The sequence below is a fragment of the Temnothorax americanus genome, unplaced genomic scaffold, assembly GCF_048541705.1.
Source record: "Temnothorax americanus isolate GAGA-0224 unplaced genomic scaffold, ASM4854170v1 Scaffold3, whole genome shotgun sequence".
Taxonomy (NCBI): Eukaryota; Metazoa; Arthropoda; class Insecta; order Hymenoptera; family Formicidae; genus Temnothorax; species Temnothorax americanus.
The window spans coordinates 6035720-6053935 of record NW_027509442.1 but is presented as its reverse complement, the minus strand read 5'-3'; the positions used below and the strand labels follow the sequence as shown (position 1 = coordinate 6053935).

Here is an 18216-nt window from a genome sequence, read left to right as displayed (position 1 = left end):
GGGAGGGACGGAACGTCAGAGCGCGCGTGAGTCCCGCGAGATCGCATTGCGTGCGCCGGAAAACTCGAAACTCGGAAACGTGACGTCACATCGGGCAGCGCGCGATAAAAGCGGTTTCGCGGGCGACGGCGGCCGGCGGCGAGGGACGCGCCAGGAGGGAAAGAGGGAGATCTCGGCCTCGGCGGCTCGGCGCGAGCGCGCGCGGTGCGCTACCGTCGACGTCGACCGTATCGAACATGGCCGCCGCGTGCGCGATACCGTCAAAGATGCGCGAAAAATGACGGGTTTTTCGCGCTCCTGACGGCGCGAGTACAGTGTCGAGCGAGCGTTTCTGCCGCGTCGCGTCGCGAGGCCGGGACGGGGCGACGGCGACGACGGTGCCGCATCACCATGGCGTTGGTCACGGTGCAGCGTTCCCCGAGCGTGTCCAGTTCCCCGCAGAGTTCGGTGAGTTTCCTCCTCCTCGTCGCGCGCGCTCGCGTACGTGTCCCCGCGCGGCCGCCGCCGCCGGCGCGGCGCGCGCCGTCGGACGTCGATTATCGTGGGCCGAGTATCGCCGGACGCCGGACGCCGATCGTATAGTTATATCGCGAGCGACTCCGGACTCCGGAGCGACGCGGCTTCGCCTGGCCTCAGCTCCGCGCTCCGCTCGGCTCCGCTCGGCTCGGCCGGCTGCCTTATTTGGCGCTGCACCGACAGCCGCGCGCGCGAAAAAGGGAATCGAGGGGGAGAGAGAGAGAGAGAATTCCGAGGGTTCCCCCGCGGTCGCGCCGAAACAAAGGGACTCGCGGTACGGTAAACAAACGTAGGTCACCCGCTCATTCGGAATTCCACGGCGCTCCGCCGCGCCGCGCCGCGCCGCGACCGCGATCGCTCGCGGACGCGAATCCGCGTCCCGGCCGCGAGGAGATCGTGTCGTTGCGCGGCTTTTTTTCTTTCCCTCCCCGCTTCGCGCGCTTTCGCTTTCCGTTCGCGCGATCGTTCGTCGATAGAAGGGTTCTCTCGCGCGGTCGAAGGCGGCTCCGCGTTTCGATCGTCGACGATCCGGAGTATTTGTCGACGTTCGCAGTTCGCATATAGTGCGGGGCACTTTCTCGATATCGAGACGAGACGAGTTCTGCGACCGGATGAAAGTGGAAGGACACGCGCGAGTCGTTCTTTTTCTTTTCTTTTGCGCGCACGAGTGGCCGACGAGCGATCAAGCCCTTCCGCGTAGCACCGATAACGGTAGACGATATACGATTGAGATAATTTGGCGATTCCCTTTCCCGAAACAGTGAAATCGCGCAATAATGACGGACAAATGCGAAACTGTTTTTTTCGTCAAAGTCATTGCGGCTGATGATCTATCGAGTGGCTGCGTCGTTATCGGAGTTATCGGTCGTTGACGTATATCGTACAATTGCAAAGATTTAATATTCCAATTGCAATAAAAAATATCGCGAATAAAATTAAAGATGTAAAGATGTATGAATAAAATGTAACGGAATTAATGACGGTATAGTTAGGTATCGATCATCTGATATGCCGCAATAATTTACTCCATGTGCGCGAAACGTTGATGGCCTTTCCGACAGCTTCGCGTTTGACTATACACGTTCGATTGTACTTTTCAACGAATAGTTTTTCACTTTTCAACATTGGATGTAATTAAGAAGAAATTATACTTCATTTCTCAACGAAGTTTACAACTAGAACCGAATCTAAAAAATTTTAAATATTAGTTTTGCATTTTTAATACATTTTTTTTTCAAAGTAATATTTATAGGTAAAATATAAAATAAAAGTATATGTTGAAGATTAATCCGGGAACAGACGTCTCTGATTTTTTTTATTGCATATATTGTCACCTGGAGTGATTTTTACACCCCAATTAAAAATCATCGTTATTAATTACGTATTGCATATTTTTGATTGTTCTATAATTTATTAGTATTCGTGGACAATATGTGTATATAACTGTGTATTTACTCATTTTCTGAAAAAAGTATAAGGAGGAACAAAAATATTTAAAAAAAAATGAAAGAAGCACATTAAAATTACTGTAACACGAGCTTTATTTTTCCGATAGTGGGATGTAAAAATTACAGGCGTCCATTCTCGGGTTAAAATAACTTCGTGTACGGCATACGTAGTCTTCGCGCACCAGCGTAGAACAAAGCGAGTGACCGGATTCGGTAATAAACTTATTTGGCAAAGATTCAGCTGCTGCGAACGTCAATAGACACTCGAGATAATTGAATACGAAGATTCGCCTGACTCTGGGGCGCTCGAGTTTTCATTCGTTTTTTTTTTTTCCACAAATGCTCTCCCCTCACGCTCTTGACATCATCTCGCATTTCGCCCTTCGGATACGGCTACCTTCGTATAGGCGCGACCTTTCGTTCGTGTCCCGCGCTCCAAGGGGGTGACGATCGCGTCGCGGAGGTGCCGCTGACCCGACTCGACCCGAAGCGTCGGCGAGCGAGATGGGGACGCGTTCTCTTTCTCTCTCTTTTTCTCGCAGCCCTCCTCGGCGCGATGTCGACGGATTCAGTCGGTTCGCCGTCACTCGGTACGACGGCAGCTCGCGTGGCTAATAAATATTCCGTGTGCCCTGTCTTCTCGTGTTCTCGCTACAAGACTGAAAGAAGCGCGAACCACTCGCGGTGGCTGGTTTAGGTCAGGCGATATACATAAAGTATATTCGGGCATTCAGCCGAATGCCGACGTGCAATTAATACGATTGGTCAAGAGAAATAATTAAAGAAGTTGAATTTAATAGAATTCGTTGTGAAAGAGAATTAAAGGGATTGAATTTATTTCATTTGCCTGTAACGCTGCTCTTTTGCCCTTTGTTTGATTGTTTTTTTTTTTTTTCATTATTTCGAGATTTTCGAGCATTATTGACAGGCGTTATTCTCTAGTGTCAAAATTTGATATGACTCTCGGCTATTAACATTGCGAACATCCACACCTCGCGCGAATATGTTGAAAAATAATATCAGGACGGTAATAATTGCAAATTGAAAAATGATTAATATCTATTTTAATAATATTTTTATGCAATATATATACTTGATTATATACTTAATTAAACTTTCGATTATCAGTGCGAAGTCGCTCGTATCCGAGGATTAATCGATCGCGATACGCGTGTCCGATTCGTTATCGCGGTCTGTCTGACGAATTTTATCTGGGAGAAAAGTTTCTGCCCCGTGAAAGTACGTTACCACATGTGAGGGAACTTTTGTCGATTTTGACACGAGACATGATTGTGCTGAAGCGAAAAGCTCCTCTGCGCTACGGCCTGCCGCCGCCGTCGCCACCCCAGCCACCCTCGCCCTGGTCCAGCATTTTCCGGGGCGACGATCGGCGACCTCGTCGTCGTGGACCAAGAGTCGCGTGTGGCGAACGCGTCACGCGATTGCGAGACAAAGTTACAGCAAAAGTAAGAGCGATTAGGAATCTCTCTTTACAAAATTTCTTAATTCTTAAATGAAAATTCACGTTAAATTAATTCAGTCGAAGTTCACTTGAGAGTAAATGAGAAATAAAGTGCTGCTTTGTCCATATGTGTCTTCGGTGTCTTATATATATCTATATTTACACACAGATGTGCTTTGTTCTTGATATTATCTATATTTACTCTTGCGAAAAGCTGATAACTTGGAAAACTCATCGATTATTTTTACTAAGAAAAAAAGTTTCTTCTATATTTATCAAAGAATTTATCCTTGAATGAAATCCTAAATTACGCGATGTAATGTACTTTATTATTGTTAAAATAACGTAAACAGATAATTTTTTCCTTGCCTTTAGAATTGCTTGAAATAATTGAAATACGAATTTCATAATATTTGTGTTTCGGAATTGTATTGCTTACTTTTACTTTTGCTTTTATATAGAAACAATTACATTCAATTTTAACTAATTTTTTTATTTTAGTAAAATATGAGGCAAATTTTGTTAAAATGAGAATTTGTCACGCTCAAATTCGTGACGAGGCAAATTAGATTTTGATTAGAAAAAAAAGCGGATCGTAGAGATAAGTACAACTTTTGTAGAGATAATTGAGGTGAACAACGGCCGTTAGCCGAATTAATCACATGCTTTTCTTCGAGGATAATCAAGATTTACGATAACGGCATACAACGACACGCAAATCTGTGTATAATCGAGTAGGGAAAGTCACATTAATGGCGTACGACATTATGGATACGCGCATTTTTATTTTTGTATATATGAGCACGCTAAGGCACAAAGTTATCAGGTATTAATTACGATACGAGGTAAAACACAAAAATTGGATTCAAAATTGGTTTCTAACGTTTTGCATTGTATATTGATCGGGATGTTCTGCGCGCAGTCCTCGTATATATTTTAATTCAATCGAATGGAAGCTATTGACCTATTCTCGGTGACAAATTTGCAATAATTAATTCAGTTAACGTAGTATACCTCATTTCCATTTATGTATTCTATAAACGTAATTGCGTTTATATATCAAAGTTTTTGTATGTATATTGTAAAAGAAGGTTAACAGGGCTTTTAAAATAATCGCTGATATATTAAGATTAAAACAGGAAATAATAATAAAATAATATTATCTTTTCTAAAGTATACAAATTTGTTCGCGTAACTATAATACAGTTTCGTAAGTAATTTATGAAAGCATTTACATTAGAACTTTTGTTGGAACTTATTTCGTGAGCGTTTAGAAAATTGATAAAAAATTTTTGAAACATTTTTAAAAATCAATATTTACAGTTAAACGATACATGTGAAATGGTATTATACTTAATTTACTTAATTATATGTCTTTACCGCCTTGCACAAATTCTCATGCGTGATTGTTACGCATTGTTTATCGCATATACGAGCTGTACTTGCTGTTTTTGTCTCGTTAATTGAGCAGCGCGGTGTAATTAAGCATTAAGATGGATTGACACGAAGTCATTGTATAACACTAATCTATGCATACTTCGCACTTACATTGTTCGAAATTGCGTTACAGAACCTGAAAATACTTTCTATTTCACGTTGAAGAGAGTATATATATCTTTGTTCTTTTATCGTCGTTACGTATTTTCAAATACCTCGATATGAACTTTATTAAAGAGTGAAAATTAAAAACGCCTAAAAACGCTTTATAACGCGTTTACTTTATGCATTATTCAGTTACGTTTTGAGCTATATTTTCTTAATACGGTGTGGGTGGCAATGTCACTGAGTTATTTCGGTCAATTGGCATAACCATACGTATGGACACCGGAGTGAATTTTTCTAGCTCAGCTACGCGTCAACTTTATCAGGCTGAAAAGGAGACGCGCTGATGAGCGTGCGACGCTAAAAAAGCCGCAGATAGGATTATCAAGATTTATGCACATGCTGATGCATACGTAAATTTCGATAAGAAAAGTCGACATTGTGATGATTCAAATCACGCGTTTGAAATCTTCTTTGACTTCTGGAATATATAAAACGCGAATTAATGTATTTTTATTAAATAAACTTTTATTTTATGATAGTACCGCATATATCTCTGCCATATAAATACGTGTATCTATTTTCTTTATAAAGCGTTAAATATATACATCTCGATAAATAAGAATTTCGGAACACTCTGTAGAAAGTAGTTAAAATGATTTCTACTCTATATTCTTTTAAACTTCTATTTTCATTCTGGTTTTTATTATTGATTTAATGAGATTGAAATGACGTGTGTGCAATGCAGAGCGTACCTAATTAAAGTTCTTCGTAACGCATCGACCAATTAACTTATACAAAAAACTTGAATTCCGTGTGTTTCTACATATTGCGATGTCAATTTAATAACTATACTATTCAAACAGCAGCAGGACATAAATAATTGCTGCAAAAAAATGTGATACGTGTGTTCAATAATTTTCGGTTTATTGCGCATTCGGTGTTCGAGTTAGATGTTTGTAAATAGAAATTCACGAGGTTGCGTCACATTTTAAAACGGCAAAAGATTGATTAAAGCTGCGAAAACAGCTTCGTCAATGTTAATTATTTTGTCGCGTTGATTAGATTATCGAATCGATTATTCTTCAAATATACAACTATCAAATGAATAATAATTTGGACAGACAACATAATATTAGCGATCGCCATTGCAATTATTTTATCATAAATTCTACGGTAATTGTTATCGTTAAATCAATTATAGATTATTATGACTTTTTCGATAAAATTCATAAAATGCGGAATCAATTAATACGTGGTGAGAAATCAATCGCGCACATGTATATATATAGTCGATGAATTTCTGTTTATAGGCGTGCATCGTCCACGGTATCTAATATATGTACAAATGACGGGAGAAACGCAAGATAATTCATGTGAGACGATTCCAACAACGTTGTCGTACGCGATCGAATCTCGTATCCGCATTTCGCCAGTCCGCACTTCCTCGTGCAATTATACAACCCGAAATAGAATTCCAAACATCTTTCTCGTGCGCGTGGCACGTGTTTTCGCGCACTTAATTACGCTTCCGTGATAAAGATTCGCGTGTCACACGTTTTATATCTTCATAATAGGATTAAAAATTGGTTGCACGTAACTGGCATTAAAAATTTATGAGTTTGTTGGAATTGTTGATTTTGGTCGACATAATACGTATATATATATATGTACTCTCTTCACGAAGAAAAGACTAAAAGTGAACATTATATAGTACCATTATTTTCAGGATACCCTGTATACATAGTAGGTCGAGGGTATCTGGGACTGTGCTCCTTGTTTATTGTGAAGTAAAAGTGAAGATGAGAGAGTGGGAAGTGTGTTTAGTAATGTGTTGAAAAGATGTGTTATAATGCAATGCTTACTTACGTCTTGAATTAAAATTCATGGAAAAGAAAAGGATTTGGCTACTATATATATATATATATATATATATATATATATGTATAGGGACAACTAATATTTTTTACTGCGAGAGCTAATTAATTTTGCAATAATAACAAAATTTTTTTTTACAACAGCAAAGTTCAGCAAAACTTTTTGCTATTACAACAAAAGGTTTTGATATTATCGCAAAATTAATTAGCTCTCGCAGCAAAAAATGTTAGTTGTCCTATATTTAACAAATAGATTTGCTGTTGCACAGAAATCCTTTTTTTCCGTATTATTTTACGCGGATGTGTATTTCTCAAGGCTCTCAGACATCTGGATAACATTTTTTAATGCTGGCACGTAAAACGTCAAAAAATGGTTTATTTATTTTCAAAATCTAAGAATTGCCGCGAAAGTATTGGCTATTTTGATTTAGGATAATATTGACAACTTATTTTTATCGTAGTTCGTATTATAGATTGATGGATATTTCTCTGCTAATTTAAAATAAAGAATCGGTCATTAAAAGGCTTTTATATTATATAGTGACGGTAGCGAATTTATTTTTTACATATATGCGTCGCGCAGTGCATTCAGTTCGCCTTGAAAGCCACAATTAAAAAGTTGCAGAGACTCTGCTCGCTACTCTTTCCTTCTCTCGCCGTACCTCTTTCTCTCCTCGCGGCTCGGTCAGGCGCAATCTTCTTTTCAGCAAATGAAAGGTTCTATTTTAAGCCGCAGCGCTAAGGCAGGATAGGAAAATTGTACTGCGCACTGCTGTTAATAGCGAACGTTGCAATGTGTGTTTTATGCGCTCGCACGATCAATTTTCTTAACGACCGCAGTAGTATGTTGTAAACTATCTTCTTCAAGGATAATTGCAGGATGTTGTCTTTTGCATACTCTCATCGGAGAAGTGCTTTAAAATATGGGGGGTTGATAGGTATTTTTAAAAAATCTCAATATTCAAATCTCAATGCGTTTATATTCTTAGTTTCTTATTATAAAATCTATATTCTTAATATATCTATCATTGAAGAACAATATTGATACATTTTATTTTATTTACTCTGCACGTCAAATATAGATATATATAGGCGTTCAAATCTTTCTTTTGTAAAGATTCAAAATAATTCGAATATTTGAAACCAAAGATTCTAAAAAAATTTGAAAGTTTTAAGTACTTGAAACTCTCTGTATAACCTCTAAAAGTCTCGAATGATTAAAGTCTTTGTTTTTTTGAAAGCTTTGGAATATAGTGAAATTTTTTAAAATGTAATTTATGTTATACTTTATTTATATTGCTTATGCCTGTGTGTACATGAAATGGAAAATAGAGTGAAATAATAATATAAAATGTTTTAAAAGGAACGATATAGAGTTTTTAAATAAGAGGCTTTTAACGTTTATAATATTTTCAAAAGTTTTAAAACTCTTTTGGTTAATATCCAAAACAACTCACTAAACGCAACACAATTTTTTTCTTATTGGCACGCCGATTCTAAACGATTGAAGTGCAATTTTTAGCTCGATCCCGTATTTACACGTGCCAAAAATGCTTTCGAGGACGATTTACTTTGTTGTTGAGTATCTTTGAGTTTCAAGAGCCTAGAAAGGGGTCGCCATATCGCTTTGCATATAGCGAAGTGCACTTACCACGAAGGGGCCAGTTGCATTTTTTTTAGCGTATCAGGAGAGGGGTAGCCTTGAGCTGCACGGTCGCCTATTGATTTTGAGGGTTCGTTTTCTGCGTGATCGTGCGCCAGCGTGGGGATTCGCGCTCGTATCCTTGATATTTACGATGCACTTTATTAATAAAAGAACCACCACTCCGTGACACGCGCGCGGAAGCCTATTGTGCGGCTAAACGACGCGTGGAAATGTCTCGCTATATTATATACGGGAAACGATATGAAACAGGACTATAAATTCCACTTTGATACACTAACTTTGTGTCAATAAGTAGGATTATCACTTTCATGCACATTTATCAAAGTGTATATTATTAATTATTAATTTGAATACTTATAACGTTTAGGAGTTCCTATTTGTATGGTGTTGTTATAAGTTTGACGTACTATAATTATATGACTATAAATTATTATATTATACTTACTTGAAATATTTTATAGCGCGTATAGTCACTTTAAACTCAATAATAAATTATTCTTGGAACTTGAAACAATAAAACGAGGAATTAAAGAATTCCAAGCAATTTTCTACTTCTCGAATGGAAAATTTATATATAAGTTTTAATGAAAAAAATTTCTTTTTTGGCATTTTCTTAAGAATTCTGATGGAAAGCGCTTTGAGAGTTCCATTAGAACTTTTAAATTGAATCTGATTGAATTGGAATTGATTCTCCATATTCTCGAATTAATATTTTTTTACACTTAATCAGAATTTTTTTGAAATATATATGAAGAATTTTATCATTGATAAGATTTATCAGAAACTCTATTAATTATATCGAAATTCTGGAAATGGAATATCGTTATTTAATTTAATATTTTTTTATAGTTAAAGAAAATTAATTGGAAAATGCAAGGTGGAATAAATGTTTTATAACAATTTTATCATATTGTAATTCAAAGTTTAAATTGCCGGAAGCGGATGGTCTCTGTTTTTATCTTAGTCGTCCAGGGTATTAGAGTTGTTTGGACTGTCGACAAAGATTCGTCAAATGGCTATAATAAACTTTCGAATTGAACGTTTGCGGCAGCAATTTTATTCGGTAGCTCATAAACACAGCATTGTCTTCAAGTACACGACTGTATTTTCCAACGTTCCGTTCACCGTGGTTGTCACGATGCCTCATATTATCGTCAAGGGGGAGGAATAAAGGCTTATCCGTATTTCCCTGTCGTAGATCTGGTATTGACGTAATTCCCCGCGGTAACGATCCTTTGTTGGCGCTTTCACCGCAAATTATTAATGCCGTTTGTTTGGCGGTTTTTGTTCGTAGCAGAAATTGACCGAAAGTGAAAAGAGGAAGCAGGCAAAAAAAGTTCCGCCTTGTTAATTAGTCATTTCTTGGATTGTAAAACTCGAAGGATCAGCGAATATTGTGATTTGATCTTGGAACTCCGATCTTTGAAAAAGAAACCTTTAATGTGAGAGTTCCAAGGTATAAATTTAGTTCGTTATCGTGCGCTTATCTCCTAGCATACATATGCTCATAGTATAGAAGAATTGTCATTTTTCAGGATTCGGGAGCAGGAGCACCAGCTGACGACGAGACTGACACTGCGAGAAGCTGTAAGAGGTAAGTTTACACAAGTGGTTATTAGTTTTTTATGCAAAAATATTGTGTACCTTTTTTGCCGAACGATATATGGATTCGATAAAGCAAGAAACATAAGAATTTGTGTTAACGCACAAAGTACACTTTATTAAAATAATAATATAAAAATATTAATATGATAAATAAGATACATATAAATGTATTTTATAAATACATTTTAAATTATACATTATTTTTACAATGTCGTGGTCTCTGCAGCAATCTGGCTCTCATTTTTAAACCTTCCCGGCGAGTTCGGGACACCCTGTATAAACGGATACGTGTATGTACATACCCAGTTTCAATGTCGATAAGATCGAATCGTAAAGTCGTATCATTAAGCGTGTCGAGATCAGTGGAGTCTCCGGGCTCTCATTGCATCTCGCGCGCGGAATGTTCTCGGCTGATTTTCTTGTTTGTCAGCGCATAGTTGCTCCGGCTGCTCGAAAAGCGCAAAATCAAGCGGAATTCAACACGGATGCGGGTTAATAAGTCGCGATAAGGATAACGACGTGGCTTGCTGGACTATAGCGGTCTGTAGACTAGTAGCAATTTGTACTTAGAAAATAATTTGTTCTCGCTTTATCGACCATTGGCAGTAAGATTGGCTGCATTTGGTCGGCTTCCATGATCGTCGATCTGATCAAATTCCTCTTACGGAATTCTTCTTTTGCGAGAATCGCACGGGATGTTTCGAATTTTCGTCGATTATTTTCTTATAATAAGCTTTCTCGCGAATCCAAGACGATATCACGTGAACGAAGGTTGGAATTTTATCATTGGATATTCGAGATGCGTCAAGCGCTTTTACATTGCGTTAGCCAGGCTGCGCCGGGTCTCGCGCTGTGTTTATGTTCTTGGAGACAGGTATCGAGATGCTGCAACGATCGGCGCTGGTTTTATCGCTATATGCGAATGGATACCTAATCTGAAATTAGTTTATTTTATGCATGTCTCCGCGATGTTATCTTTAAAACGTTTTGTTTAAACACATGCGAGGGAGTTCGTTATTTCTACATTACTGACGATACATTATTTTCTCATACAATAAAATTTTCTATATACAATATTGAAATTTAATGCAGTCGTATGATAATAATGCAATTGTGTATTGATACATGTTATAGTAAAAATATATAAACTAAAAAAAATATTAATGAAGGAATAAATAATATATAATTAATAAATAATCATTAATAATTATTAATAATTATTAATAATAATAATAATAAATTAATAAACAAATGTACAGAAAAACTTCAGCAACATGTTTTTCTCTTTGTTTTAAATTTTATTAAACAAGAATATTTGATGCTTTTGTGATCGAAAACTTATTTTAAAAGCCTAATGCATATACACATGTAAGGACTGTAAGGGATGATGCTGTGTTAGTTGTAAATGTGGCCGAGAGAGGTCTATCCAGGTTAGAATGTCTCTCGTAAGTAATATTCGGTCTCTTGTGTATATATATAAGGAGTGTTATGACTTCAGTTCGATATTCTGGTTTCCCTTCAATACGAATAAATCTTTCGCCTTTTACTAAAGATTTCCATGGAGGGGAACAATCGATGAGTCTATAATAATTTTTTTGGTATCCAGTGAAAACTGGGTCATAAATTAATTCAAAATTAAATTATCTAAGAAGGTATATAGTTAATTCTATTACAAGCTATCTTAACACCGTAAAGATTAATATATAATAAAATATTAATATTAAAATATTAATATTAATGCTTTATAGTATCATAAATATAAAATCTTTATTCTAGACTTTTTAAATCAAACTCGTAAGATGAGGACGATAAGTATAATGAACTTTTTATGAATCACTTTTACGGCGTCAACGATCGGCGATCTCTTACCGGCGAAAGGCACTTATTCGCGCGCCAAGTATCGCGAATTCACGATTGATCGCGCTTCCGGAATCGCGTTGGCTCAACAGGAAATAACACGAGAGCGCGGCGAGGCGTTATTTAATCAACGACAAAAATGAGTTTCAGCGTTTCCTGGTGCTGGAAGCGCGCGTCTTATTTGCTTCCTCTTTCTCTTTCTCTAACTCGCCCGATCCAACTTGTTTTCCACAATTAAAGGAAAGCGCCGATGCCTCCTGCGCGAATTTCCCGCATCCGAGACGCGTCTTCAATATGCGCCGCACTTGTGCGTAAATGAATTAACGTTGTACGCGCGCGGGAAATCCCCACGGAGAGAACTCCGGATTCACTCTCCTACTCCGGGCGGCCGCCGCGCCGCGAGGAGAAGGCTTCGCTCTTAATCGTCGCCGACTTTCTACGGCGCGTTTGCGTAACATCTCGCTTCGTGCGCGAATCGTATAAAGTTACGTGGGAGACGTAATCGGACGTTGCTTCGTGGATGGAAAGAGGAAAGAAAAAAAACCCTCCCGTCGCAAGCGGATATTAAGATACCCCAGTTCTAACGAGGGTCACGATCGTCACGGAGTTTTTAATCGCGGATATTGCTACGGACGAGACTTCGAATCGTTGCGAATCCGATTTTTCACATAAATGAATAACAGAGAACAGACGGAAAGCACGTAATTCCTACAAATCTCATCTCAGGCTAAATGGATGAAATTGTACAACGGTAGATTGTTTGAGCAATTAAGGGGAAAGTTTCTTCGATAAAAATAATAGTTTTCAATAGCTTCAATTTCAATAGATCGAAAATAGAAGCGGCAAGTCTCACGGAAGTAAATTATAGATAATAGAAACGCTATATTTTTCCGTTAACTCTCTAAATGTGAATCTCATTTTGATAAAATTTTCATTTGAAGTTTGGTTTATCAATGTTGAAATATATAGAGAACCGTGATGGGGACGATGATTTCCTTTACTATTTTTATTAAGAAAAAAATCTATATTTACCAACAAATTTGTGATCATCAGTCAACTTTGATGTACAGTACGTTTTATTATTATATTAAAATAATATTTTTTTATTAACACATCTTGCACAATCTATTTTGCGCTGCCGACGAATTCACGATTGCTTTCAGTTTTAGATAAAGTATCTATTGATTATATGGCGATATATCGCGAATTGATATGTGCTTTCCGCTTATTCTATCTCTATATGGAAAAGTCGATTTGTATAGGCAATCAATATCGTAATATGGTACCCTCAATTCTTGCTTCTGGCAGAACGCTATTGGCCGCTCGCTATTTTTGGTTAGATTGCTCGCAAGGCATTTCAGCGGGGCATGTATCCGATACACGACCTTTAGTCTGGCTAAAGTTCAAGCTGCTGACGCGAAGTCGTGTACTGCCAGGGAGAAATGTTGACTTGAGCGCAATGCAACGAAACCATTAAGTATATTAAGAGGATCCGTAATGAAAACTTTAAAATTCCGTTGTCTGCAGACCGTTTGTTTGTTGTACAGACTTTTATCGTTTATTAATGCACATTTATACATAATCCATTGAAAGAACAAAATCTTGTAATGTCATGATATATTTTATATACCTTGAGCTTATACCATATAAAAAAGGCGTCATAATGTTACATAAAATTATTTTTCCTATATATGTATCGCGAAATATGTGTATGATATTAACTATCGAAAGTTGGAAAAGAACGTTCTGCAAAACATTTGTTCGGCTCTTATATTTTCGCATGTCAACGATATAAATTATCTATTTAATCTATTTAATCTAAATATTTTTGATTCTCTCTCTAACGAAGAATGGATATGCTTCGATCAGAAGCATCCATCAAGATATTCCGTTAAATTCGTTATCTTCGCGCGGCAAACAACATGTGCAAACGTGTCAATTACAGAATGTAAACAGTTCCAAAGTAATTAAACTGACATCGTAGTACTGATCTAGATTTATAATTGTAATTAAGTTCAGCCCTCTTTGTCTTAGACGAAGCAGAAGCGTTTAGTAGGTACTACATAGCCAATAGCGCAATTATCGTTAATTGCGATCTCCAATCACGCGGACGACGCTTATTTTAGAACTGTATAATAGTACGATGACTTGAGTCGCATGGGTGGATCTAGCGCCATTCATTTGGTTAGTACAGTTTTTAAGATTTAGTAAGCGATAAGAAAATGATCGATGCTCTGAGTGGATGCATGTTTCTTTTAAACATTCCTTTTTACATTGTTTTTTTTTTAAATATTTGGTCTATCTGATCAAGAATTAATGCCATTGTTAATATCTCTTTAGGCAATTATCTATCCGCATGATCTAAAACGAATATTATTTCAACTTGTATGCAAAATTTACGCATTTATTTTACAATTATTTACGGGAATAAAAAGCATTGTCGTAATGTTTTATTTTTAATTTATGCACGCGAGAATTTTATACAAAGTAACGGATTTATGCTTACGTATAGAATCGTATACGATTAATAATTCTCTTAATATTCTCTCGGGAATAATTGAAGAGCTTTGGTTTATCAATTTAAATAATTTAACTTTGGTAATACGCCACTTAGTGTTCCATATTTGAAGGAACGGAACAATAGATTCTATAATCTAGAGCAAGTAAATTAACATACATTATGCACGCGCGTTTTCGATTCTCATACATTTGGATAGTCATAAATTTGATAGCAAACGAAATATATTTTCACCCGGAATGCAGTTTGTTTCACGACGTCTCGACGACAACGCAACACCACGGTTTACGATGTGCTTTCACGTTCCGTGTGACCTACCATAGATTTAGAGCCCGCGACCGCAAACTCATTAGTATCCGTCACGGGGTGGACGTTGCTCTATCTACGTCCGGCGAATCTCCATAATTTTCTGCACGCCTCCTCGCCTTCGCCACGAGGAAAACTTCGATCGCTCGTCATAAGAAAAAGAGAGGGACGTCCGGTGTTTACCGTCAGCCTATACGATCTCCTCGAGCGGATTGATGCCCCTAATTTTCTGCGTCACCTGATGGCGCTCGCCAGGCTAGTCGAACGGACGTGTACGCCGCGGTCGTGCAATTATTACACACTCGTAGAGATCGCAATACCCCCGTTGCCTTTAAGGCATTATCTCCAATTACGTAGCGTTTGCGGTTTCAATATACCTCGCGCGCAGTTACAATGCAATACGTATGTATCGAGTTCCATGCACGCTTGTTAACACGCGTTAACGATATCGAATTGCTAAAAAGCGAGTTAACGCTCCGCCGATCGTTTTAAGACGTTCGTATGCACCTTAAATATCACACACTTCGAGCGGAGAGAGAAGCTGGGGCTCGTAAGAATCTCTGACGACCCGCTCTCGAGGCCCGAAGCCGCGACCAAGGCGGTCTACCTTGAACGGGATTCTTGGTCGTTCGTAAATTTCACTAACAAAGAGTCACGAGACTCGTGAGGATAATAGCCGGATATACATGTATTTTCTCTCACTAATACGGACAATGCCGCATACACTGTAAATGCCACTTATTACAGTTTTGCGAGTTCTAATAGTTTTTCGTGCGAGAGAAATAAATACGGAAAATAATACACGTTATTTCCCGTCTGTATTTCTTATTCTGTTTTTAACCATGCGTGTACTTTCTCCATGCAGTATCGATATTATATGATGGCTTTCGAAATTCAGTATCGTTATATTAGCGTTGTTTTGCGAATTATACGATAAGTACACGAAAGTAATATTACGCGACAAAGATTTTTCACGTTAATGCGTACATATTTTTATTGCAAAATACGTCATTCTTCATAATGTTTATCAATTTACTGAGTTTTTCAAGAGTTTCGTACGAGATACGTAACCCTGAACCATATTTCAGTCAAGCATTTCGGGCAAGCGTGAACAATGCGGTCTTGTGTAATTTGAGATTGGATCACGCTCCGAAACTTACTAATTGGTTTCTGTCTTACGACATCAGTCGATTGTTCTTGGTCGAAGTTCGTAAAGAGTTTCACACGAAAATACTCTTGAGAGTATATATATGGAATTATATTTATGACGAAGCGAGCATATCTGTTTGGAGATTTCAGTTTTATTTAATTTATAAAAAAAGGAAATTTTTTCAAATAATTTAGAAAGTATAAAAAATGATCGATATTTTATGAGAACTATGGTTACTGACCGTTTATTTTCGACAAACTGAAATTATAACATTGTAAATAGCAAGTTAAACAAACCTATATATATATATATATATATATATATATATATGTATATATAAGCTACCTTTAAATACTTTTTTAAACTAAAATTTTAATTTGGATCTTATCGATTTGTTACAAAAAGTTGAAAGTTTGATCTTAAAAATATAATATATAAGAATAATTTTGAAGACATTTTTATTACAAACGTTTAAATTGATAAAGAAATATCCGCAGTTGTAAGAAAGTGCAATATTCTTATGCATCTTATATTATCGTCGTTTACATTGCGGCTTATTGCATCTGGTCATTTACGCGCACACGCACTCTCCGCGTGTAGGCCGACACGAGAAGGAAAATCTGTTTGAGAAAACAGCATATAGACAGAGTGATGGGAGAACAGAGCGATCGACGCTTATTCAATTTGTACGATACGAAGATGGACGTTCGTCTATATGTATATATAGTGCCGAGTGGGTGATTTTCAGTGAACCACGTAGAGATCCTTTTACGAATATTTGCACTATTCTGCTGCTGATGAATCATTGTCAAAATTTATCGCATTATCTGATTTAATTCACTGCCGCAAAATTGTTTGTTAAATCTCACCTTTTTATCTTTGGCGGTTTTATTTCCAGCGTATTCTCACTCTCGAGTTAATTAAATATAATTTTACTAAAATATATTAATTTTATTATATTAAATTATATACAGCGTGATACGTTAAAATTTAATCGCATTACGATGAACCATTTTAGATTTCTTCTATAGAGTTTTTTTATGAAGAACGAAATAGATATTAACGGTTCGAAAAGTTGCATCAGATAAAATTGCACGATGGACTATAAAAGTAATTTGTGCCCGTTTATCGGTTTTGCATATTTTCATGGAGAGCATCCGGGATTTCGTAATGGAAGCGGTACCTAAGGCAGGAAAGCTTAAACAAGTGACTCAATGTTTGCGACTTTAAGATACCGTTCATTACTGGTTTCTTTTATGCCGGGTACGGATAGGATAATATAACGATGATTGTATTAGTAATTACGCATCCCGATATCTCGTTCTCTATTTTAATCCGTTTCGCAGTTAAATTTACCTCCCGTTGAGTTATCACAAGTGTGGAGTAACGAAAATAACTCGAGCAACAATATACATCTCATAAAAAGGTCATTAGCGGGGGACAAAATATTTTCAACTTTTTCTGATTAAAAAGTACATTGTCTGTTAAATTATTTCTGCATTTTGGACAAATATTTGAATATTTGTTTATATTTATTGATTAATAACACACAGTCATATAGTTTATATTTTTTTATTAAAATTTTTACATATGCAGTCTTTATTTTGTCGCTTTTTAATTATATCTAATATTGTGAGAATTGTAATATCATCATTGCATGACGTTTATGGAAGTTAATCGAAAAGAATGTGATAAAAATTTATGTCAGTTTTTCGTTGAAATTCTTGGTGGTGCATAGCGATATAATTACATTCGTAATTACATTCGTAATCTACATTTTTGCAGTTTAGAAAGAAATTGTTTTAACTGGACGCATGCAACATGATATCACTTTTTCTTCGCGAGAAGAAATTCTGAAAGATGACAGCTCGTGAGACCCCGAATCTCGGGGCCCATCGATCGTCGCGATCGTGCGCGGATGCCTGTTTCGAGAAGCTCTTGAATAATTCATGCACGACCGCGTGCGTCCTCGTCGTCGGTCAGTCTGGCGCGACCGTAATCCCCCTTCCTTCTGTAAGCACAATGTCTGGTCTGAGGCTTCGTAAAAGAAAAAAGGCGCGCGATGATCGAGATGTTGTTGTGCATTACGTTTCTGCGCTTCTCACGCTGCATATTTTTCGAGCAAGGTAAAGAAGAAACCGCGCGGTAGAAGTCGTGGACGAAGTCGACGTAAAGCTCTGTTACGAGACGGCTATATAGATTCATGATTATTGCTTTCACTTTATGCTTTCATCTTTTTTTATATATATATAATCCGGAATATTAACGG

The 18216-nt window shown here is 37.4% G+C and overlaps 1 protein-coding gene and 1 non-coding gene across 4 annotated transcripts in view; both read left to right on the top strand.

Annotated features, from left to right (window-relative positions):
• Nucleotides 1–215: 215 nt before the first annotated feature.
• Ssh (Protein phosphatase Slingshot) overlaps nucleotides 216–18216 on the top strand; it is a 111757-nt gene continuing 93756 nt past the window's right edge. Inside the window, exons 1-3 of one of the 3 annotated variants that reach the window (XM_077411244.1) lie at nucleotides 1990–2661; nucleotides 3093–3430; nucleotides 10047–10105. In XM_077411244.1, the coding sequence (XP_077267370.1) occupies nucleotides 3251–3430; nucleotides 10047–10105 (239 nt within the window). In that variant the 5' untranslated portion in view covers nucleotides 1990–2661; nucleotides 3093–3250. Of the gene's footprint in view, nucleotides 448–1989; nucleotides 2662–3054; nucleotides 3431–10046; nucleotides 10106–18216 lie in introns of those variants that run through there. The other 2 variants (XM_077411246.1, XM_077411243.1) reach the window with 2 other exon arrangements.
• Nucleotides 11619–11735, top strand: LOC143900692 (U5 spliceosomal RNA). The gene has a single exon (XR_013257855.1). It is a non-coding gene; the product is annotated as a U5 spliceosomal RNA (small nuclear RNA).